Raw genomic sequence first — 26250 nt, 5'->3', positions numbered from 1 at the left:
ACATCAAGTGTCGTCAAATCAAATTAATGTGAGACACCTGACCCGGTCAGAGAGCAGTGGCAGACTAGCTCTGTAGTGGTCTAACGCTGTGGTTCAGAGCTAACCATGAATTTGGTGAAACTTTGCCAAACTTTGCTGCACGGGCAGAAAAGATAACTTGACAGCCAACTCCAAGATAAATGATTATTATGCCAAGGTACTATATTAGTAGTGTTGTCCTGGTGAAAGTGTTCCGTGAGGTGTTACACTGTGCTCTGTCGCCAAAACGACTGCGCAACGAGAAGAGAGAGAACGCTGCTGAGGTAACCGAACAATGGCCCCAAAACACACTCGCCCCCCCGTGTTTTATGTGTAGGACTACATGGTGGTTTTGATCCCGGGGGCGAGCAGCGCATTTTGCATCCTCATCTCAACAGCGCAGCAAAAAAGTTGAAAAAATTAATAAAAATAAAAATAATTAAAAACCGTTAATTAACCGGTTAATGCTGTCGGCTAACCGGTTAGGAGAAAAACCGTTAGCGAGATGGCAATGAGTTCCAAATAGGGATGCTAGAGGTTGAAGTGGTTAATAATCGGAGGTCAGTATGGTACAAGATGATCAGTAATCACACTCACAATCAATGATACAGTGGCACAAACTGACATGTTAGTGTCATACCTTGGTTTCTGCTAGCCAGCAAGGGGGTTCTTTCACAAGTCCAGGTTTCTGGGAGATAGCCTATGAAAACACAAGAGAGACGACTTTGTTTTTAAATCTGTGAAACAGATTACATTAAAGACGTGCGATTGTCCTGAGACATTCAGGCTACCTAGGCTACCTAGGCGACCAAATTGCCTATTGGCTGTCCCCATGTCACATGGTAACCGAGCTAGTGTCATGATTGGGAGCGGCCAGAGCAGTATAATCAGAGAGTGGTGTCACCGCGGACACGCAACTCTCCATTCTAGGGCTCTGGGAGCGGCCTTGCGCTGTTCTTCTTCTCGAGTTTGGAAAAAAGGATCCGTTCAGTTTGTCACATTGTTATGATCGTAAAACTATCTAGTTTTAACGTTCAGAACGTTTTCTTTTTGAACAATAAAAACATTGACAGCCAGGGGGGAAAAAATCCATGAAGGACACGGAATGCAATCGTTCACTCGCCGTTGGAAAATTGACATATATTAGACTATTCTGGATGTGTGGCTAACGGCTAACGCTAACGTTAGCTAGCGCTAGCTGCAGGCTAACGCTAGCTAGCGCTAGCTGCAGGCTAACGCAGACATGTTATACACAATTACTCATGGAATAAAACGGCGACCCAACTCGGAATGCAATCGTTCACTCTCCGTTGGAAAATTGACTTTGACTATTCTGGATGTGTGGCTAACGGCTAACGCTAACGTTAGCTAGCGCTAGCTGCAGGCTAACACTAGCTAGCGCTAGCTGCAGGCTAACGCACGAGTCACGGTGTGTAAAATTCACTTCAACCTCGTGTTGAGCAGTTAAACCTATTTGCTACGTACGTCTACAAAAACGTTCATATTTCAAAGATAAAGTGCTTACTGAAGTCTCACAGATGTCACAGTATGGTACGCTCAAGCAGAATTACCTGTATCTTTCGTATTGTTTAATAAACAGCATTTTAATCCGATCAGACGTCATTTTCTGTTGTTTTTCAGCCATGCGACCCCATCGGTTGCGAGGTGTACTGCACTTAGATACATTAATACCTTTTTAAGGAAACGACGACCGATCGGATTAAAATGCTCCTCTTTAAATAATACGATCATTACGGGACATTCTGCTGGAGCGTACCCTATGGTGACATCCGTGAGCCTTCACTAAGCAATTTATCTTTGTAATCTGACCGTTTGTGTAGACGTACGTAGCAAATTTGTTAAACTGCTCACGGTTGGCGCAGCGTAGCGTCTTTACATTTAGCCCAATAATGCTAATCTACAAAGCAATAACTGATTGATTGATTGAAGAATTTATTAGAAGTTTGCAATAGAAAAAAGTACAGTTTCATGACAGTACAAATCACTGGTACAAGGTCAACTAGAGATCCTAGAAAGCCGAGGCTTATTTCCACAGGAACCACACTTTAAGTATCTCATATAACATTGAAAGACAGACGGGAATGGGCGATAGTGTGTGGGGTTGGCTAACTAGCTAGTACATGCTAACAGGGTTTTTTCTTTCTTTCTTTAATTTTCCTATTTCCTTTTCTGACGAAAATACGCAACCCTTTTTTGACTGATATTATATGATCAAACCGGCGTATGTAGACATGTCCGTTCCAACGGTTAATGCGAACCACTTGTTTACTCAATTGGGTATTTTGTTTACGGCGAATTCTATTGCGCCTGTGGTATGCTAATATGCGCTGTTTCTTTCTCTCCGTACATGACGATTACGTTACGGCGGTTTAGTTAAGTGTTAGAGAGCGATCGAATGCTTTGCACTTTATGATGACATGATTGTAGTCGAGACTTCTCGACATGTTTTCGTTGTTTTTATACTTCATCTTCTTACGATGTGGCTCTAATATGCTGATAGCCTGAGTTGGTTGTTTGTTTTTTGTCGGTGGCCGCCATTGTGTGCCTCTGACAGGATGGACCAAACTGTGAACTCTGAACCACGCTCGACCTATGCGCTCGACAATTAATGGTTCTACGCTGCCTCTGCCGGCTGGGAGGTGGTATCACTACTATTTTTGTTACTTTTTCTTTTTTGGTTGTAACAGCAGCCTCTCTCGAAAGGCAGGCCATACTTTATTTTACAACTGACTCATGGACATTAGTTTTTTTTTCTTTTTTTACCTTTTAGATAAATATGTCGCCACATAGCACCTTCTCTCTGGGATTATATAACCTATTATGTTTTTGTTTTGTTTTTTTAAATTTCTGATGTCTGGGGGCTGCCTTTTGGGACCCGGTGGCAGTCCAGTATTGGGGCGTCTGGGTGGGATACCAATACTTTTGTACTTTTACTCAAGTACATTTTTAATTCTGGACTTTTACTTGTAACAGAGTGATTCTACATTGCAGAATTGATACTTTTACTTAATTATAAAAATGTAGGTACTTTTTCCACCACTGTGTAAACGTTTGTGTTCTCATGCCAATAAAGCTTCTTTGAATTGAAGATTGAATTGAAGATTGCTCCCCATGTGGCGGAGTACACAATAATGGTAAATAAAGTAGCTTACTCTAAAATAATCCATCCATCCATCCATCCATCTTCAACCGCTTATCCAGCATCGGGTCACTGGGGTAACAGTTCCAACTGAGATTTCTAGAGTTCCTTAATAATAATAATTAAAATAAACAATACTAATGATTATAATTGCGACCGTCAGGTCGCAGTTACTATGAAAACCTCCACCGCCTGTCTGTCTGTCCGTCAGTCTGTCTGTCTGTCACGTCACATCACACTTTTTTGCCCCTATCCATGTGAAATTTTCCACACACAATCCTTGTCTGCCAATCCACAACCTCCACCCTTCCAGGGACCCCCGCAGCTCCAGGGACCCCCGCCAAATTTTTTAAAACACATTTTTGAATACTGCTCCTACAGTTTTTGCCCTAAAATCACACAAATCGCTACACAGTATGTCTACACTTATCTCATCGACATGGATCTGTCCCATATAGCGCCACCATCAGGTCGATTTTTTTAACACATTTTTGGACCTAAACTTTTTTTTTTTTAATTTCTTTTTTCAAACTTTTTTTTTTTTTTCAAAAAAAAATTTTTTTCAAACTTTTTTTACACTAACGTCAACACACCAATCCACAGATTTTATATTGACTGTGTGTCAATTCTTGTTTTAAGTTGGGTGGGCTTGTCTAAGGTTTGAAAAATGCTAGGGAAAATAAAGACAAAGCAGTATGACAAAGAAAATTAAATAGGTCATTGTCAGTGAGCACAATTATGATTATGTATCCACAGTACTGTACATATGACTTCAAGGTACAAAGTGTGAAAGAAATGAGATGTGACAGATAAACAGAAGGATACAAGTCAATAAATACACTATCAAAGTCCTAATTGCTCTCACTGGGTTAAAGTAGTAGTGTGTCCTGTGGCACACGCCATGCCAGCAATCATACCGGATTATTATATTTCAACACATGACTTGCAGGCGCTCACGCACGCATACAGACAAGAAAAAACAGTGGCACAAAGAAACACACACACACACACACACACACACACACACACACACACACACACACACACACACACACACACACACACACACACACACACACACACACACACACACACACACACACACACACACACACACACACACACACACACAGGTTATGTGTCATCACAAATGAGCTGAGGGATTAGTCACCATCTTTCCCAGACAGTCCTGTCAGCATCAGCAACACAAACCACTTCTGACAACTCATACTGACACAGCTGCTGACACACACACACACAAACAACACACACACACACACACAATCACACGCACGCCACGCACACGCACAGAGTCAAGACAAAAGAGACAAAAGCACACGAAAGATACGCACAATATTAAATCACACCACACACATTCATGCTGACACATACACCCACAGAGAAAAAACTCTAATGTGAGACACACTCAATCTGTCTCTCTTTCTCACACACACACACACACACACACACACACACACACACACACACACACACACACACACACACACACACACACACACACACACACACACACACACACACACACACACACACACACACACACACACACACACACACACACACACACACACCATGCCTCCTAAGTAGACCCTTGTGGTGTGCCGTTTGTATGCCTAATAGACTGAAGTGGAAGGTATTCTTTTTTTCCCCCGGTGTGATTTCTGTCACCCGTCTCAGCAAATAACACTCTGCTGTACTTTCTACCGTTGTCTCGGAGGTGTCAAGTGACTTTTTTTTCCGCCCAAAAGCTGCCACTCAAAATCAACTCCCTGCGACGTGCCACGTCCCAACTCCCAATTACCACAATGACGTTCTGCCACTCCGGCAGCCACACCCAGGGGCGTCACAAGGGGGGGGGGGGGGGGAGTGGGACTGAGTTTCTAGGGCCCAAGGTGGGGCTATATTTTTCAAAAATAGCAGATCTACAAGCTCGCAGTGCGGCACTCGGTGCCGCGCTGTGAGCGTGTAGATCTGCTATTCTTCAATAGTTAAAGCACAAAATAAAGCGCAATAATGCGTTCCCAGGTCCCCCTATGAAGAACATTCATGGGGGGGCCCGCAGTGAATCCTTGTACCCAGGGCCCAGAATTTAGTGCGACACCCCTGACCACACCTGCACACGTATACGCACGCACGCGCACACATCACACATATCTGGAGAACATACAACAGTGTGAAAGAGTGTTTGTGTTTGTGCGTGCGTGCGTCTGAGTGCAAAATGCCTGCATCACTCTATCTACCTCTGGTTCACACAAATGATCAAAAGCTGCCGTGCCGCGTCGAGAAACAAAAGGGGCGGCGAAAAGGGAAACATTTGGGAGCGGGCTGGGAGTTAAAAAATGCCACAGCACAGCATTCAACAGCACTGCCTGCCACAAGTAATAGAAGAAAGAGTGAGAGAGACACGGTGTGTGTGTGTTTGTGTTTGTGTGTGTGTTTGTGCATGTATTTCAAACCAGCTCCCACAGAGACAAAGGAAATCAGAGAAAGAGGCTGAAGAACTGACTACAGCAGAGAGAGAGTAGACAGATGATGATGATGAGAGGGAGAGTTGGACCCTATGGATCCCACCAATCCTTGCGGGGGGAAGAAGAAAACACCCTATGTACATGCACGCAGGGACGCAAACACATTCAGGGTAAAAGAGAAAAGTGACAAGAAAAATGCGATTTATAGCCAGAGGGTTGAGGGGTATAATGGCCTGCCCACTCCTGGAGAACATTTTGAGGAAGAAGCTTTTTTTTTCTACAAAGCTCTTATTGTTTGGCAAGAAAACAAAATCAAAACACAACTCTGCTCTGCTCTGCTACTTTAAACACCTCTGCAGTCGACACATGTGAGGTCACCCAGGAGAAATACTGACACCTAGTCTCGTGGAGACAGATATTCAGAGATATCCGCCTACTAAGGATGAGACGATAAGCGATATTATCGTTTATCGCGATAATAAACACTCACGATAATCGTGTCGTGGATATTTAATTTGTCGCGATATCGTCCTCGGTCATGCACTGGGATCAATTCCCCTTTTATTTGCCGAGCTGCGTATCCGGTACCATTTAAATCCTCTATAAATGGTAAAGGGAACTTGTAATATACATACTTGATACGGTCTTTTTTTCACTATCAAATGTCTTTGCTATTTTTTGGCAAATGTTCCGCCCCAGGATTATGGATTTTGATTATCGCGAGAATATCGTAAACCGCGATTTCTTTTGTCACAATAATCGTGATATGACATTTTCATATCGTCCCATCCCCAGTAGAGACAGATATTCAGAGATCTCCGCCTACCGAACGTCTCTGGGGAAATCTAAATTCAATCCGAGGGTTAGAACGGAGAAAACAGGGGCTGACAAGTGACAAACCTACGCCTACTGCATCAGAAACCAATCCTGGTACCGTCGTCAATGTGAAGACCGGCCCTAAAGTAAGTAACGTTTTTTTTAAATGTTATTTCCTAATTTCTTCCTATTTTCCACCCGGTTCTAGAGCCTACAGTGAATTTAGATCTCACCCGATGTACTACTGAATCTGTGAATCAAAATCTTCTGCACACCACTTTGCCACTCGATTTATCGACTCCCCGAACGTTAATGCACGGCAATGATCGCGCCCGTCCATCAAAAAATGTGTTTGAAAGCCGCTTTTATAACTCCCCTCATATGGTTTCATGGGAGGAGAAGGAGGGAAGCATGTGTGGCGTGAGGCGAGAGCTAACAGATGCCTAATGCACCCCTTAAAGCCACTTTCAACCTGTCCTTGCTAATTTGGGGGGGGGGAGGGGTTAGGGTCCCTATTTTGGGCATGTCATTATAGGCACATTAGTGTCGGGATGGGACGCGTGAGCTTGTAGATTAGCTGTTTTGGCTGCGCGACACCGTCATACATTCGACGCGTGGAGGCTTAAGTGGTTGACTATTAATTATTCCGCTCATTAAGCCAATCAGTGGCTGAGTTTGACTTCTTCTCAACGTGACAGATTGCAGATGAGGTGAGAGGACGCCTGGCTGGCTGCAACGCTGCTGAGGTAAATTGGGAAATCCATGTGAATAGATAAGGGCTGGCTGCCTTCATTAGCCCATAGCACTGCAGCAAAACTGCCTATAGGGGTGTACTGCTGGTGGTGGTGGTGGTGTGTGTGGGTGTGCGTGCGTGCGTGCGTGCGTGTGAAATTGGTGGATTAGAACAGTGTTTCTCGACCTTTTCAGGCCACGACCTCCCAAAATAATCATATTTTAACTGGTGACTTCTGATTTGGGCCTAACTATAGGTTAGGCCTAAATGGGTGAATGCTGGTTTGTTTACTGTTGAGTGGGAAAATAATATTTCACATTAAGCTAATCATCTGGGGACCCCCCAAAAAATTTGGGGACCCCCCCTGGGGGTCCCAACCCCAGGTTGAGAACCACTGGATTAGAACATTGTTCTCAAAGGGGGTCCCCCGAAAGAGTAGTTAACATAGCATCAAAATCTTTTTAACTAGTTTGTCCATTTATACACGTTGGCTATTCAAAAACAGCGGATCTACAAGCCGCGTTGCAAGCTTATACATCATGAAAAATACCAAACACATTTGGAATAAGTTTGTTTTGTGTTTCACACACAGCAGTGTTGTTGTTGTCAAACTAAAAGTGTAGAGAAAACTTCTGGGAGTTGTATTGTACCATTTCTTAAAGGAGTAGTTCACCCCCAAAATGACTTTTTTTCTATTGATTACTCATGCCATGGAGAAAATGTGAAAATGTGATAACAATAAATGTACCCCCATTCGTTCCGGATGGGGGTACATTTATTGTTATCACATTTTCACCCCATCCGGAATCAATGGGGGTAAATTTACTCGAATCAAATTTTTGTCTTGTGACAAAAACCAACAAATATTATTGAACTCTACTCTCCATGGCATGAGTAATCGATAGAAAAAAAGTCATTTTGGGGGTGAACTACTCCTTTAAATCAGGTGCTCACGTTATTTTTCTGACACCAGTAGAGTGATCATCATGTCCTTCTCTGCTCCTGCATAAACACACTTCAACCTCATCTGCAACCTTGGCCCTGATAAGAGACAACGTTCTGTGCCACACTCTGATCAACACAAGCTTTCATATTCAACTCAAGGCTTTTTTGATGGGTGCGACCTTCACCGCAGTGCAAAGAAGAATATGCAAGATATGTACGCTCTGACGAGGGTCACGCAAGCAGAGAGAGAGCTTGAGAGATTTCTTCATATTTTTTATTCATTTCCATTAACCCATTTAGGCCGAGCATTGACTGCTTTAACTATTGAAAAATAGCAGATATACAAGCTCACAGCGCGACACCGAGTGCCGCGCTGCGAGCTTGTAGATCTGCTATTTTTGAAAAGAAACGTGAAAATGTGTTCACATTTTTCAATATATATATTTTTCAAAGCAAACTTTTGTAACTCAAATCTTTGTTTCTGGGGGGATCCCTGGAACAACATATTTTGAGATGGTGGTCTGCGGCCAAAAAAATGTAATTTTGGGAGTCCTTGACATGAAAAGGTTAGAGAACCACTGATTTAGAGGTCAAAGATCGGGTCAAAGATATTCAAAGACTCGGTGCCGCGCTGTGAGCTTGTATATCTGCTATTTTTCAATAGTTAAAGCATAAAACAATGGTTAAAATCTAACGCGACTCGGGGACGTTCAAGGTATTTGAGGGTTAACCTTCTGCACTACTTCAATCAAATGTACAGTAGCCGTACGAGTCCTGCATTACCTGCTGAATCTACACATGGCTTCATCTGAACTGCAGTCATCTGTGTGTGTGTGTGTGTGTGTGTGTGTGTGTGTGTGTGTGTGTGTGTGTGTGTGTGTGTGTGTGTGTGTGTGTGTGTGTGTGTACCCCAGAGATGGTGGAGTGGTCAGGACCCCCAGACAATCTCACCTCTGTCTCAGACACTCTGCCCTCTTAAGACCTGAGGGAGATTCTAGTACAAAACTAGGGATGGGACGATAAATGACATTATTGTTTATCGTGATAAAAAACACTCACAATAATTGTATTGTGGAGATTTCTCATGCGCTGGGATCAATTCATCTTTTATTTGCCGAGCTGCATATCCGGTACTACTCAAACCCTCTCTAATTGGTAAAAAGGTACTTATAATACGTACTCGATACAGTCTTTTTTTCACTCTCTCTCAAATGTCTATGCCAAAAAATAGCAGATCTACAAGCTCACAATGCATTGCGTTGCGACGTGTTGTGATCTTGTAGATCTCCTATTTATTGGCAAATGTTCCGCCCCAGTATAATGGATTTTGATTATCGCGATAACGTAAATCGTAAATTATTTTTGTCACAATCATTGTGATATGACATTTTCGTCCATCCCTAGTACAAATGCCTTCTAAATGAGTAGTTCTCACACCTTTTTGTGCCACGGACCCCCGTAAATGATATGCATTTAGCCACGGCTGTGACGCCGGCACGAACTGACACACTGATAGCTTGTACATCTGCTATTTTTTTGCATAATTCCCCTCACGTTGTTGTCCAGGTGCATGAATGATCATTACCTGCAGTTTGCCTTCACTGCCTCTGGCCAAGCTGCGGCACGCCACGTCAAGCTCCTCCCCCACGGACGCTAGGAGAGCTTCTTGCTCCGCCCCCAGCCTCGACACCTTCTCCTCCAGCACGGCACACTCCGTCTTCACAGCACATAGACAGAGAAAAAACACATTGACATTATTATACACCCAGTTTTACACATTTAGACCAGGAACACATTATTACGCATTATTTTGTGCTTTAACTATTAAAAATCGTGAAAATCTGAGCAAGTCTTTTAATATTTTGACCCAATTCTATTTTTTAAACCTATGTTTCTATGTCAGCGGTGCTTAAACCTTTTCATGTCAAGGAAAGATATGTATTTGGGCACGGACCCCCATCTCTAAATATTTAATTCCAGGGACCCCCAGAAGCAAAATTTGAGTTACAAATGTTTGCCTAAAAATACATATATTGAAAGATTTGGAAAAGAATTTCAATAGCTTAAGTATAAAATAATTCCAAGTCTTAAAGGGTTAAAGGAATGCTTCAACTTTATATCCATACAGTATATTAGTCTCTAAAAGGCCGTCCATACCAAGAATGCTAACCATGAAAAAAATAACTATAAGGATAATATGGTGAGCACTCCAATGATAGACAATGAATCAAATGACAGACACATACTGTAAATGAGGGGAGGGCAAAATCCTTACGTGGACATCATCATCCTTACATCATGTCTTTTATAGGATTCGAATGTTTGTTTGTTTTTTTCTTCCAAAAATAGCAGATCTACAAGTGGAGTTTGTGGATTTGCTACTTTTGATGTTTTTTGTGTGACGCTGTAATATGATCATTGATCAAAAAGGCATTAATTTACGAAAAAAACACAAAAGGTTAGAACATGGAAATAAAGAGGTTTCAGTCCCTCAGCAAACGCTATACCAGTTCGCTCCGAGTCCCCCAGTGCTCTCTGCTAGGCCCCATTCCCTCCCCTCCTGTGTTCGCTCTACACTAAAACATCTTTGGTGAAAACAGCCCATCTACAAGCTCACAAAGCGTAAAATGTTCGGCCACCAGAACAGGAACACTCGGGTTCAAGTGGTTAACCTATTCCTAAATGAATAAACCCTTCGCAAAGTGAGGATTGACCCCACTTAGCCAACTTTTACTCACACAACACACACACACACACACACACACACACACACACACACAAACAAACACGCCATTGGTCAACAACAGAATTCACGCAGCTCCCCTCCCGATGCAAACAACGGCAGTTAAGCCTTCCCTCTATTGTCCCGTGTCCCCATCAATAGTGTCAGGGACAGGGGGTCCCTGCCGGGACGAAGGCGAGTCGATAGGGCCGCGGAACAGGAACCATCAGATCAGCGATGCCCGGTGGACCGTGGATCATTACCTCGTCCCCGAGATAATAAGACCGCCGTGTTACGTTAATAAGGGCTTCTTTTGCTTCATTCAACACCACACTACAAATCAATACGTGGATATCCCCTCATGGATAGCGCCATCCTTCCATCCCTGAAAAGAGCTTCCGCTACTTATCACAGACCTGTCATTGAGGTGAACGGGTGAGAGAGTGTGTATGTGTGTGTGTGTGTGTTCAATACTTCATCTGCTTTTGGAAGGGAAAGAAAAATCACCTGGGGGCCAGTATTGATGAAGTACCCTTACAAATAGGAGGCGTCCGACGTGACACCAGTTAACCTTATGAGCTGTGTTTAAAGTTGGTATGATCATGTGAACTAACTAGACAAGACTCTTCATCAGGGGGCACGGTGGCGCAGTCGGTGGCGCTGTCACCTCGCAGCTAGAAGGTCCTGGGTTCGATTTCCGCCGGGGGACGCTGTGCACGCTGGGGGCGTGTTCCCTCCTCCGTGTCATCAACCCAAGGTGGGGTTGGCAAAAGGGCCTTTCTGTTAGAGCCGACCGATATATCGGTCAAACCGATATATTGGTAGTTTTTGGACCCCGATGTCGGTATCGGTCATTATCTCTCCGATGTATTGGTCGTTTTTATAAGTAATATTAGACCACCATTTGATGACATTTAGCCACTCAGACCCAAAAAATGTCGTTGCCGTAAGGATCCATTGGGTTTCATTTTACACTCATGCGTTAAAGATCTTATAAAGGGTCCATTTGGTTACCTAATCTCCATCATTTTGCTGGGGACCACCTGGAAACTCTTCAAAGACCGCTTATGGTCCCCGGACCATTGGTAAAAAAAGGGGAAAAAAAGGTTTTGAAGGTAAAAAGTTTTAGAAATTTAGGCTATTTATTATTATTTTATATTATTACAAAACATCCGTTAAACATCAGCAATCGGTGGTCTAGCACTCTCCATCGTCAAACATCGGCATCGGTCAAAAAATATGGCATCGGTCGGGCTCTACTTTCTGTGTGGAGTTTGCATGTTCTCCCCGTGTCTCCTAGGGTAGATACCCTCACAAAAACATGCGGTAATCCTGGTCTCTATAATGCCTTCCCCCTGGCCAGCCGGGGTGCCTGATGGAGGGGAAAGGAACTGGTTGGAATAACGTATTCCTTACAAAAAGCGTGGGGAAAAAAAGACTCTTCATCAGCACTGGGAGGGATGGAGGGTGGGAGGGAGGAAGGTAGATAACATGAGGTTTATTTAACCACTGATCTGCTATTTTAGCAATTATTACAAGTGTTGAAAATGTAGAATGAAGAACTCTTGTGTTCACCCATAATGAAATGCCGAAAAATGCCCCGGTGAAAATGGTTCAGTTTAACCCTCAAATACCTGGATTTAGATTAACCATTATTTGATGCTTTAACTATTGAAAAATAGCAGATATACAAGCTCACAGCGCGGCACCGAGTGCCGCGCTGCGAGCTTGTAGACTGCTATTTAAAAAGAAAAAAAGAAAACGTGAAAATGAGGGCAAGTCTTTGAATATCTTTGACCCGATCTTTGAACGGACTTCTAAATCCTTCCTCTAAATCAGTGGTTCTCAACTATTTCATGTCAAGGCATTTATTTTTCAAAAATAGCAGATCTACAAGCTCGCAGCGCGGCACTCGGTGCCGCGCTGTGAGCTTGTATATCTGCTATTTTTCAATAGTTAAAGCAGCATAGTTAGGCAATAATTCTAGGCCTAAATGGGTTTAATTTGGTGTAGTGGCGCTTCCCCGGTGCGGACTCATGTGATCCAACTCTACACTAACGCGACATGACATTCAGCATCTGAAGAGGTTGAATGCCTTTGAAGTAAACCTGCTAAACTGCTGGGATGACGAGGCCCATACAGCCCCTCTGGGCTGTTCATTTCAAACACTCTGGACCGAGCAGCACTTTGGAGGATGGCAGCGATGCATTTCCCCTCCCCAAAGCTTACACAGTACACTACATAACATCTCATCATCAAAGTTAGAAGGTGAAGGCTGCACCTTTTATCAAGTGTTTAACCCATAAGACCTGGGGCCGATTTTCTACAAAATGCCTTCACACACTTTCCAGATCTTTAGAAAATGTACAAAAACTAGCCCTTACCCGTTCAAAGATATGAGCTCCAAAATGATGTGCAGTGTGTGGGTTATGGGATGTGCACTGTGCACACAGTATATGAGGGATGGAAAGTAACTTTAACTGGTGCTTGCATGATGTAGGAGCATCAATGTAAGAAACCCGTTTCGTTTAATGGCTACAGAGATACTGTCTCCCCCCCCCCCCCCCCAGCCCGCCCGCCCACCCGCCTGCACACACACCCGCCTGCCTGCACACACACACACACACACACACACAGAGCTGGTTAAACATTTTGCCTCAAGCTAGATGCAGAATAGATGTGCCTCATGCTAGATGCAGAATAGATAGTAGATACACCATAAAAATGCTAATATATAGCATACGATTTGTGAAAGTGACAAACGGGCTTCATAGTTATGTCAGGTGTGTTCATATGCTTATGGTGATGCGATTTCAGATCAATTGCTCCAGCCACTGAGGAGAAACGCTGTGACAGACACTCAGACACTCACTCAGACACTCACTCAGACATTCGCAAAATTATAGTATAGATGGCAGATATACTGTACTGTACAAGTTCGCAGCCTGGCACAAAGTGACGCACTGTGAGCTTGAATATCTGCTATTTTCTAATAGCCAATGCACAATTTCTAATATGACACAGATGCTTTCCCGGTTTTGTGTAAATGATGATTCACTGCATTTGTTAATAGTACAATTCAATATAAGGTAGTCTAGTCTCCCTATTCTTCCATTGTGAAATGTTTTATGTTGGGTAGGTCACCTACTGCTCCAATGTCAATAAAAGGTATTTAAAGCAGATGGAGGACCAGATTGGATACTACGTAGATGCAACGCCACCTGTGTTGTACTGTTGTAGTTTGGACATTGTTTTTGCGATTACCTCTTTGTCCAGAGAGAGAGAGACGGACATAAATCTATACCTGGAACCTGCTGGGGACTCACAATTGTGATTTTAACACAAATACAGTTAAGTTTACAGTATGTGCATAAAACCGGGAAAATATGTGTAATTTAAGATATGTTGACACCATTTCTTGACACAAATCCTCTCTTCTGGGGGTCTCTGTCACAAAAGATTTTCAGATGGGGGTCCGCAGGCAAATTTTCGGGGTCCTATCCAGTGGTGTGTTTTAGAGGTTTGAGAACTACTGATTGAGAAGGCATTTGTAGAATCGGCTAACAGGTCTAAATGGGGTTTAAGTCACACGCCAAAGCAGTTGTGCCTCAACACTGCATTGCCATTTAGAACAGGGGTAGGCAACTTTGATGATGGAGAGGGCCACTTTATTTTCACACTCACTCCAGAGGGCCACACTACATAATACAGCTAAAAATAAGCAAAAATAGCCAATCTACAAGCTCAAAACGTGTCGCATTTGAAATGAAATTCTGATTATTTGTATCTATTTTTGAATTGGAATCCTGAAAAGTATTATCATTTCTGCATTTCAAATGCATTTATAGGTTCTTACTTCTTATGTTGACTTTATGAACTTAAATACAAATACATTGGACATAAAAAAGACTAGTACTAGTCATTAAGCTACTAATACAGACTGAAGTAATCAAAGCGGGTCATGTTTGCATGTTTGGAATTGTAACAGCCGAAATCAGTAGTATATCAGTATTACAATATTAAACTGAGGGCCGCATTAAGTGAAGGAGGGGGCCGCATGTGGCCCCCAAGCCGCCAGTTGCCCATGTATGATTTAGAATGACAGCTGGCCTCACCTTGTCATCCAGGTCCTGTTGGAGTAGCTCATGCCTCCTCAGGAGGAGTGAGTGCTCCTCCTCTTTGGCGGTCAGCTCCTGGGACAGTTTGTCACACTCCTCCTTCATCCTGTCCACTTTGACACGCAGTGCCCGGCACAGCTCCCGTTCCGCCGCCGCGTCCGCCTGGCAGGCGGAGAAGAGGAGCGATGGCATTATTTTAGAGCAGGGGTCTTCAACAGGTGGTCCGGGACCCCAAGGGGGTCCTCAGAGTTACTACAGGGGGGTTTTCCAAATCTTTGTGTGATAGAAACCATTTTTTCGCCTTTTTTATATTAACCATATGAACCCTAGCGCCCATATAGAGAGGCGTTGTGAGGCATTGTGAGCTTGTAGATCGGCTATTTTCGGCAAAGAGGTTTGGTGTAGAGAGGAAAAAGAGCCAACTAAGTACAGATTGAAAGGTCACGTTCATTAAGTATTGAAGGTTCAAGTGGTTAAATGTCTGAAAACACACATTGACATGAATCCAAAATACACTGACGATTCTGCTGTCAAACGATGAAAGAATATGGAATCTATGAAAAGGTTGTGGGGGTCCCTGCTTCATCTCTCTCTCAACTAAGGGGTCCTTAGCCTAAAAACGTTGAAGACCCCTGTTTTTAGAGGAAATGCGGAACATATCACGGCAGCGGTATTTAGAACGACAACGTTAGTTATCTTTTTTATATTGAAATCCATATTGCAATCATTGCAGTCATTATTGTCCCCAATATGGCATCCCTCTCAGGGCAAATTTTCAAAAGACAGCAGCCTATCTATAAGCTCATGGCGTGTTGATGCGACGCGCTGTGAGCCTGTAGAGATTCGACTATTTCCGCTATTCATTGTACAACAAAGTATATAAGGCTTACAGTAAGTGTCTAGTGATTATGTCCAGGGCTGTCACGATTATGATGTGATGCGCTGTGAGCTTGTAGATCTGCTATTTCCACTACTTTTTGAAAGTGTTTGTAACGATATTAACATTTCTCAACATGGAAACGATTATGACGATTATGCAAAAATAATTGCGATTACCTCAAATAATTGCGATTAGACGATTACGTAATAATTGTGACAGCCCTATGTCCATGTTTGTTTTATTTATAAATAATTTTCTCCCTGGAGCTCTCCGCCGACCGACACCGCTACTGTCCCCAGACAGTGTCAACCTCAGTCTCTGCTGAGGGCGATACTGCTCATGCTGTCCACCGTAACAAGTCCCATGTGTACGGCGGCGTTGTGAGCCCTCACTGAACAGACCAACACAAGTCTCAGTGCAGCTGCTGTCTGCGAGGGCAGTGTCAGTCTGCAGACTGGATGTGGACTGTGCAGTCAGCCAAACTGTTATCCTGAATCATCATAAATTATTGAACAGCAGCAGAAATGGCAGCATTGGCTGGGAGGTGACAGAGGCCACTGGAGGGGGGAAAAACACCTCTAAAAGAAAATGTGACGCATTATGAGCTTGTAGATCTGCTATTTTTGCAAAAAGTGTGCAGTTTTTTTTTTATATATATAATTTTTATCCCACGATTTGTAACCCATTTTCACCCAGTGCCAATTGCCTACCTATGTAATCCTGGGATCTGCTCTCCCTCTGCCGCGCCTGGGGAGACAACGGACTGATCTCATGCTTCCGTCTATGCATGAGGAGTCCAAGTTGCTTCTTTTCACCTGACAGTGGGAATTTCCCCGGTTTGGACGTAGCGCGTGGAAGGAACACGTTATTCCAACCAGTTCCTTTCCCCTGCATCAGGCCAGGGGGAGGCATTATAGAGACCAGGATTACTGCATGTTTTTGTGAGGATATCTACCCTAGGAGACACGGGGAGAACATGCAAACTCCACAAAGAAAGGCCCCATCGCCAACCCCACCTAGGGTGTGGGCACTGATGATGCGGAGGAGGGAACACTCCCCCAGCGCCCACAGCGTTCTCCGAACCCAGGACCTTCTAGCTGTAAAGGTTACAGCGCTAACCACTGCGCCACCGTGCCCCATGTTTGCCGCTTTTGACTAAAATGTTCGCCTAATATGACATGCCCAGGACAGGGACTCTAGTGATCAAGCGGTGAGAGAAAGAGCGACGGAGAGATTGAAGATTAAACGGTGAGGGGAAATGCACCGTGCGAGGACAAGGACAAAAAGACGATTTTTTTTCCCAACAGTAAAAAAAAATATATACATTATGTAAAATCACACGTAGAAATCTAGCCTTTTGGCTACGCATAATGACGCATATTCTGAATATTGGTGGAGCTTCTTGGGGACATCGGTGGTGGCCGCGGGCTAGCTCTTAAGAAACATTCCACCCAACGTCCTTGTCCTCAGCTCTCGTCCAAACGACGGCATTACAATGAGCTATGTCACATATTCACGCCGTTCACCGGAGCTAATGGGCCGTACCCGACCATATACCAGGGGGAAGGCCATGCCCCTTTAAGAAACAACATAACCCACAGGTGCTCGTGGCTTGGGGGTAGGGGAGAGGGGACGCTCCCCTGTCTCCGCTGATGCACTGATTAGACGTTTTGTTCCACCTTTTTGGCTGATGGGATGAGGTCTGATACCGGGAGAGATCCTTTAACCCATTTAGGGCCTAGAATTATTGAATGCTTTAGCTATAGAAAATAGCAGATATTCAAGCTCACTGCGAGCTTGTAGATCTGCTATTTTTGAGAAATCGTGAATATATTGATCTCTGCTTCTGGGGGGTCCCTGGAACAACATATTTTGAGATGGGGGGTCTGCGGCCAAATAAATGTAATTTTGGGGGTGCTTGACATGAAAAAATTTGAGAACGACTGATTTAGAGCAAGGATTTAGAAGTCGGGTCAAAGATCGGCTGAAAGATATTCAAAGACTTTTTTGAATTTTCACGTTTTTTCAAAAATAGCAGATCTACAAGCTCGCAGCGCGGCACTCGGTGCCGCACTGTAAGCTTGTATATCTGCTATTTTTCAATAGTTAAAGCATAAAATAATGGTTAAAGTGGTTAAGATCTAACGCGACTCGGTCGCATTCCAGGTATTTGAGGGTTTAAATATTCACACACCACGCCACCATTTGGAGTGCGTCGCGCGAGGGTCCGTGGGAAGCCGCACCAACACAGCCTCAGCTGTCCTCGCCTCACCCTATAGCACTGGGGAGGACAAAAGAGCCCCCGCGAACCGACGGGGGAAAAGCGTTGCGCACAAAAAAGAAAAATGAGAATTTTATACGCGTCTCGCTGAGTCGGAAATATGCCAGATGTTATGCGGTTGAGGCATGTGAAGTTGTGAACGCCCTGCGCGGAATATGAAGTATGAGCCGGTGGGGCTCAAAATGTCAATTAGGCTGCGGCGAGCGCTATGATCCGTGCCCTGGCACTAAGAGAAAGAGAGAAAGAGAGAGAGACAGAGAGATGGGGGGAAGGGGGGCTTGCTTTGGTCGATGTCTGACCTTGAAGTCTCTCCTGACTTTAGAGAAATTAGAGCAGGTGCGATACATAAACCATGAGGTAGGAGTTAAACCCATTTAGAACGGGTACACATTATAGTGTATCATTATTTTATGCTTTAACTATTGAAAAACAGCAGATATACCAGCTCACAGCGCGGCACCTAGTGCCGCGCTGCGAGCTTGTAGATCTGCTATTTTAAAAAAATCGTGAAAATTAGAATTTTGACACGATTCTATAAGTGTCTTTTGAATCCTTCTCAGCTTTTTTTGAAAAACCTATGTTTGTCAGCAATCTGGCCAGCCATTGTCAAAGAAAAGGTCCTTTTCACTTAACTGGAGCTCAGTTAGTCTGTTCTTGAGAGACTACTATTTCAGTGGTTCTCAAACTTTTTCATGTGAAGGACCCCCAAAATTATATGTATTTGGCCACGTACCCCCATCTCAAAATATTTAGTTTCAGGGACCCCCCAGAAGCAAAATTTGAGTTACAAACATTCGCATTATATTCAAAGATTTGCACACATTTTCACGACTTTTTCAAAAATAGCAGATCTACAAGCTCGCAGCGCGGCACTCGGTGCCGCGCTGTGAGCTTGTATATCTGCTATTTTTTAATAGTTAAAACATCCACTAAATTTAGGCCTAAATGGGTTAAACTGCTGTACTGCCGTGTCAAAGACCTCAAGCTATGATTTCGCTTTACATTTTTCATGAGAGGGGCATTCCCCAAAGGGGGGGGGGGGGGGGGGAGTACGTTCTTCTGAAGGTCCCCGCTCTTACCTTGGCCTCTTTGACGACGGCCTGCATCTCCTCGCGCTCCTGCCGACAGAGCCGGAGCGTCTCCTGGAGCTCCCGGTCCCTCTCGGCCCGCTCGCCGTCCGCCGCGGCCCTCAGGTTGTCCAGCTCCTTGCGGTGCACCTCCCTCTCCAGCTGGAGCTGCTGCAGCACGGCGGCTCGCTCCTCCTGGGCGTAGAGGTGGGCGATATGGTGATAAATATCGTTGAGACGATACAATGTCTCCAAGATATGCTCTTTCAGAGATATTGTATATATATCGTGATACAACGAGGGAGCCTTATAAAAAATCCTGTTGAATTGTTGATACAGAGATATATTGCAGAATGTATTTTAAAACTGCATTTTGGTCTTAATCAGAAGTTCTCGAACTTTAAAATGTCACGGTCTCCCCTTAACTCTGACAGTATACAAATGAAACCAAATCATTTGGTTTCATTTGTATGCTGTCAGAGTTAAACTTGTAAGGGTCAATTTAGACCTCCCAAAAGGAACCCAGAGAGTCCCTGGTCCCCACTTTGAGGACCACTGGTCTTAATGGTTACTCCTTTTCTTTTAGTTTTTGTTACATTGTAGTGGTTGTACTGTTAAGTAACTTGAAAAATAACCATAAAAACCAACATGAAAATGAATTATGATAAGATTGTGTATCATGATTCCGCTTGGAAGCATATTGTGATATTGTATTTTTCCCTATAGCCCAGCCCTACCTGGGCGGCGGCGAGCTTGGCCCGCAGCTCCGACGCGCCCTTCTGGAGCTCCTTGGCGGAGCTCTCCTCGGCGGCCAGCTGCCGAGCCAGCTGGGCGCGCGTGGAGGTCAGCTCCTTGACGGCGGCCTGGAGCTCGGCCTGGGCCTCGCGCTCCCGCAGCGAGCGGCGGGCCCCGGCCTCCGCCTGCTCCTCCAGCCGCTGGTTCTCCTCCCGGAGGCGCGCCTGGAGCACGGCCTGGCGCTGGGCCTCCTGCTCCAGCGCCGCCGAGGCCTCCCGCACCTGAGGATTTAGGAGTCCCGTAAGAGGTTAAATCATGGTGCATTTATATAGCGACTTTAAGATAAGATGTTTGTGACTGTATGAAACATGCAACCAAATGTCGCCAAGTGCAGGGGTTCCCAATTTTTTTGGGCTCAGGGCACCCTTATAAATATTTTTCTCGTCCAAGGCACCCCTACATTATATTCATAATTTGCACTCGCATCACCTTATATTTATAGCATATTTTAGCGATTATGTTGCGAGGAAAACGTTGAGATAATAGCCATTTTGGTTAGAACTTGATGATAATGATGAGGTTTAAAATGATACTAAATATTTTTTTAAATGTCCAAATAAATTCCAAATATTATCAAATTATCTCGTGGCACCCCTGGACTGGTGTTGCGTCACCCCAGGGTGCCCCGTCACCCACTTTGAAAACCCCCCCTGGCCTAGTGCATCCACATAACAAATAACAGCATCAACAAAGAAAAATAGATACACCGATAGAGCAACATAATGCCACAAACCGTTAGTCCGTTCATATTTCATAGTCAGTTCATAGTCTCCTGTCAATAAAAAACATCCATAATGCATAATGCATTTATCCAAGGCGCTTCACAGAGATTGTGCATTGCATTCACACACACATTCATACATGTGTGTGGAGAGTGCTATAGTCTACAAAGAAAGCATTTGTATGTAGCTTGTATAACAGTAAGACTCCCTAAATCGGGAGATAAGCAACCGTCAGTTCGCATGTAAAAATCGGCCTGAAGGTGGCACTAAATGTGACAGATCCACGTTGATGACATGACTCTAGACATACTGTGTACCGCTTTGCATGATTTTAGGACAAAATCTGTAGGAGCAGTGTCCAAAAAAGTTTTAAAAAATCGGCCTGATGGTGGCGCTAAATGTGACAGATCCATGTTGATGACATGAGTCTAGACATACTGTGTACCGATTTGCGTGATTTTAGGGCATCATTTGTAGGAGCAGCGTCCAAAAATGTGTTTTGCAAGAATCTGCCTCATGGTGACGCTAGAAGAGGGCCATGTGAGAAATTAGGTTGGTTTGGCAGCCAAGGAGTGTGTGTGCAAAGTTTGGCATGGATCGGGGCAACGGTGGCGGAGATATGAGAAGGGGAAAAGTGTGACGTGTGACGTGTGACTGACAGACTGACTGACAGCCGGTGGAGGTTTTGATATTAATTAACTATTTTAACAATTCGTCATACAACAAATGATCAAGCTTAACAAAGTAATAAGCACAGAAAATGTACATTTTAAATTGTTTACCAGATGGACCGGAATAGAGAGATGAGATCACCAAAGTGAGAAGACTGCGACGCCTGCTATAAAGCAGAAAGCAGTCAGGCAGGCAGCAGCTCTACCAATATGCCTAATTAATGCTCTGTCGTGCACAAAAAACAGCCGATCTACAAGCTTGTAGATCGGTTATGTTTGGCAAGCGGCATCGCATTGACGGCAAGGTGCTAATCAGGATATAGGAAACCGTTAGCACAGTCAGGCCTGCTGGAGGCACATTGGCTATAATATTATCCAGGTAGTGAGATAGAGATAGATAGCAATAGAAGCAGGCAGCAGCTCGTACTGATAAGAAAACAATAGTGCTCAACACTGTGATAGGAGACAACAATCAGGTCTGCTGGACAGGGGCGTCACTAGGGGGGGGAAAGTGGAGCTGAGTTACTAGGGCCCAAGGCCTTAATTATTTTATACTTTAGCTATTGAAAAATGGCAGATCTACAAGCTCACAGCGCGGCACTCGGTGCCGCGCTGCGAGCTTGTAGATCTGCCATTTTTGAAAAGTCGTGAAAATGTGTGCAAATCTTTGAATAAATGTATTGTAACTCAAATTTTGCTTTTGGGGGATCCCTGGAAATAAATATTTTGAGATGGGGGGGTCCGTGGACAAATACATATCATTTTGGGGGTCCTTCACATGAAAATGTTTGAGCACCACTGACCAAAAAAAAGAAGAAAAAGAAAATCATGATTTTTCAAAAAAATAGCAGATCTACAAGCTCACAGTGCGGCACTCGGTGCCGCGCTGTGAGCTTGTATATCTGCAATTTTTCAATAGTTGAAGCACAAAATAATGCGTAATAAGGCGTTCCCAGTATAAATGGGTATGAAGAACATTCATGGGGGGCCCGCAGTGAATCCTTGTACCCAGGGCCCAGAATTTGGTTCGACACCCCTGCTGCTGGATAACCATGTACTAGACCTATATTATCCAGGTATTGGTACAAGCAGCATACACGGCTGTGAGTCTACCTACCATACTGTAACTATATTTACATAAATCCTATCCCATCCTATTTTAGCATCTAATTTCATCAATAAATTATAATAATAGATTTGTGCCGACGTTACTTTGATGGAAGGGTATTCATGCCAACTGCCTAATCGGAATTATTGTGCACGCACATGGTCGCTTCTCACCCTTAGGGCGTCTTACTGGTGTTATACTTATAGTGGAAATAGCTGGTCTACACGCTATGAGCTTGTAGATCTGCTGTTTCTAATATTTTTGAAAATATTTGAAAAAGTATGAACATTTTTCAACATGGAAACGATGGATGACGATTGTGCGAAATAATTGCGATTAGGCAGTTATTATGTGATAACTGTGACAGGCCTAAAGATGATTGATTAGGTTGATGGATTATGAAACCGGTAATTGCTCTGGACTCCTTGATGTGGACTGCCTGTTCCCGTCCAGGGACAGTGCTGTTTTAACCCGTCTTATTCAGCAACGCCGGCTGAACAATTGTAGCGCAAACCTGTTACAGAATATTACAAGAGGCATTAGGCATGTCTCAGATGCAATTATCCCTACCCAGAGAGATCCTCAGAGAGATCCTCTTTGCAGGAATGTGCCTGTTGCTCATAGAATTACATGACAGGTAGGTCGCGATGACCAAATTATTGGCTGACAGGTTCATAATCATTTGAAGTAACTCAAGATGTCCATGTGATTAATTGGGAGCTATAAATAGGGACAGCCTTGCGTAATGTTCACGCGTAATGTGGCCTGTTCCACAATGTCTGAATAAAATAAATCTTGTGTCGGTTATTTCAATCAGTGATTCTTTCTGTCAGAGTGAGGGCTTTTTTTGGTTAGGCTAACCTACTAGGGAGCTATTGATGCAAAAGAGCAGCCAATGCACCAGGGGATGCTAGGTATCCCATTCCTTGCTCAAAATCCATATAAACGTTTGTTCATTTGATTTAAATGAAGCTGTGGGTAGACCATGAAATGCAAACGCAAGATATCATCGTAGTGGGGCTAGTGAAGAAAATCCAAAGGGATTGTTTTCTTGGAAAGCCAGGGAAAGGAGTTAAACAATTTAAAGCTGCACTAAGCAAAATCTTTTGAGGTGTTGTATTTTCAGAATACACAGAAGAAATGTCAAATTTTCTAAGCCATATTGATTGTGGTGCTTTTCTTTTGCTGAATATTCATCTACACAAATACTGTTGTTAATCCATCTCCCAGGGGTCTAGCACATTGAAACGGGGATAGACGCCAACTTACTTGGCTGATACCGACAATAAGCCTCTACCGACCTCCGACTGTGCCACTGTGGCACATACTGTATTTCATTTGATTTCTTATGCATTTTATTCATTTGTTAACATTAGATATAGTCAATCAAAGGAATGATTTCAAATGTGCATCTCAAGTACGAGTAATGCTCAATACAAGGTTATGAGTCTGTCAGCACTCTCTGTATCACAGAGGCAGCAAATTGCAACCAACAGATTGTCCACAAACAGACATAGTTATGTGAACAGCATGTTCCTGCAGTGCGGGATGTTTCAGGACATTTGTAGCACTGTAGTGTTTTGTGACAGCACCACACCTACAGTACCTAGAGAATGACCAGGTTGAAGGCAAGGGTTCACAAACCTTTCAGGCCGCGACCCCCCAAATTAATCATATTTGAATTTTGAACTGGGGACCCAGACCCACCACCCTGACAAGCACTTGGAACTGTAGGAGTTGAGGCGGTACATTTAGTTTGACTCTGTTCCACAGGTAGATATTGTGAAAATAGCCAAACTACAAGCTCACAACGGCTCGCAGCTTGTAGATTTTTCACAATGTTTGCTTATTTCTTCATAAAGTCATAATATTTGACAATTTGGCCAATTTGGTACTCAAAAGTCAAAATATCTTAAAAGTCATTACGTTTAAACTTTAGAAATGTGCAGAAACCATACACTTTTACTGCAAGTTGGTTTGTTTACTGTTGAGTGAGAAAACAATGTTAGCTGATCATCTTGGCACGCTCTAAAATAATCTAGGGACCCACTGAACCTGGGAACCACTGAACTAAGGCAGTGTCTCCAAGGAGACTCAAGTCCTGCCACCCCTACAATAAGGCAACACAAGAGATCCTTAGTTCCATCCCAGAGGACCTGTCTACAAACACATTGGCTGGCTACATCCTGGAAGCAGGAGTGGGTCGGCTGGGCCCGCACGTTTCAACCATTACCTCTGGGACCTGGGAGAAGTAGTAGGAGGAGAATATCTGCAACGGACCCTGCTGAACAGCCTACGTCCTGGGGTCAGCTGATTCAAATCTTCTATGAAGAAGTGGGCACTGGCAGACGGCGCAGCATGTAAGTACGGGGAGCTTGAGCAGACTGCCGACTACATAATCACCAACTGTCGCCTGTATAGACCTCCATCGGAGGAGTGCCTCTTCCAAGTGGGACCATACTGCATGGGTCTTAAACAGGGGGTCCGTGACACCTAGGAGGTCCTCAGAGTTACTACAGGGGGTCCTCCAAATCTTTGAGTGACAGAAAGTTTATTTCTCCTTTTTCTCCCATTGAACCCTAGTGTCTATATTCTGAGAACTTTAGCCAAGAATAGCAGATCTACAAGCTCACAACGGTCGCGCTGCGAGGCGTTGTGAGCTTGTAGATCGGCTATTTTCAGCAAAGAGCTTTGGTGCAGAGGGGGAAAAGAGCAGACTAAGTACAGAGTGAAAGGTCAAGTTTATTAAAGGGGCACTCCACCACTTTTCAACCTATGTTCATATAATTGGTCCTCACTCAAAAATAGCTTTTTTCTTTTTCTTTTTTCTCAGAGGAGGGCTGTGGGCAGGTCAGAAACCCATCGTCTTGTGACATAATCGATTGCCAATCCAGCTTATAGAAACTGCAGGCTTTCTATTCCTGAAAAGTTGCAATTTTAAAGTGGAAGCCATTGTTCTCGCGATAATAAAAATCTAAATATTCTTTTCAAAAATATTGATTACATTTTTTGGGGGGAAAATGATGATGTCACAAGACGATGGATTCTGAACTTCCCACAGCTCTCCAAGGAGACTTGGACTGAGTAGAAAACGATTGTGATATTTTATCATGAACATTAGTGAGGACCTGTTATATGAAGACAGGTTGAAAAGTGGTGAACTACTCCTTTAAGTATTGCCAGTTCAAGTGGTTAAATATCTGAAAACACAAATTGACATGAATCCAAAATACACTGATGATTGTGCTGTCAAACAATGAAACTATATGGATCTATGAAAAGGTTGTGGGGGTCCCTGCTTCATCTCTCTCTCTCAACTAAGGGGTCCTTGGCCTGAAAACGTTGAAGACCCCTGCCATACTGCATGCTGGACATATGATGACGATACACGAAAGAAGAAGGCATACCGACCAAATTGCCAACAAGCATGCCAACATGCTTCGTCACGGCCTCTCTACATTTCCCCTAACGGCGTGCGAGACACAACCACACAAGCAAGTAGCTGCATTTAGATCCCATCGATCCCATAGCCTGAGGCGAGGGGTGGTCGGCGGACATCGTGATTAGCTGAGACAAAACCAGCCTTGATTTCAGAAGAAAATCGAATAATAAAAGGATGCAAAAAAGCCACTGCACCTGGACTTTAGGAACTGCTCAAGGTAATATCTATGACAGGGGGTCCACCAAATCCTGGTAGGATGATTCTTTTAAATTAACAACTTGAA

The 26250-nt window shown here is 43.8% G+C and overlaps 1 protein-coding gene across 1 annotated transcript in view; it reads right to left on the bottom strand.

The window, feature by feature from the left end:
• cep128 (centrosomal protein 128) overlaps positions 1-26250 on the bottom strand; it is a 107500-nt gene that overhangs the window by 41063 nt on the left and 40187 nt on the right. The window contains exons 17-20 of the mRNA XM_080744867.1: positions 19967-20245; positions 19242-19424; positions 14999-15163; positions 9747-9878 (exon numbers count right to left, since the gene is read on the bottom strand). Of these exons, the coding sequence (XP_080600993.1) occupies positions 9747-9878; positions 14999-15163; positions 19242-19424; positions 19967-20245 (759 nt within the window). The remainder of the gene's footprint in view (positions 1-9746; positions 9879-14998; positions 15164-19241; positions 19425-19966; positions 20246-26250) is intronic.

Source organism: Nannobrachium achirus, assembly GCF_963921795.1.
Source record: "Nannobrachium achirus genome assembly, chromosome: 16".
NCBI classification, from domain to species: Eukaryota; Metazoa; Chordata; class Actinopteri; order Myctophiformes; family Myctophidae; genus Nannobrachium; species Nannobrachium achirus.
The sequence above is the reverse complement of the archived record's forward strand: the minus strand, read 5'-3'. Positions and strand labels throughout refer to the sequence as shown.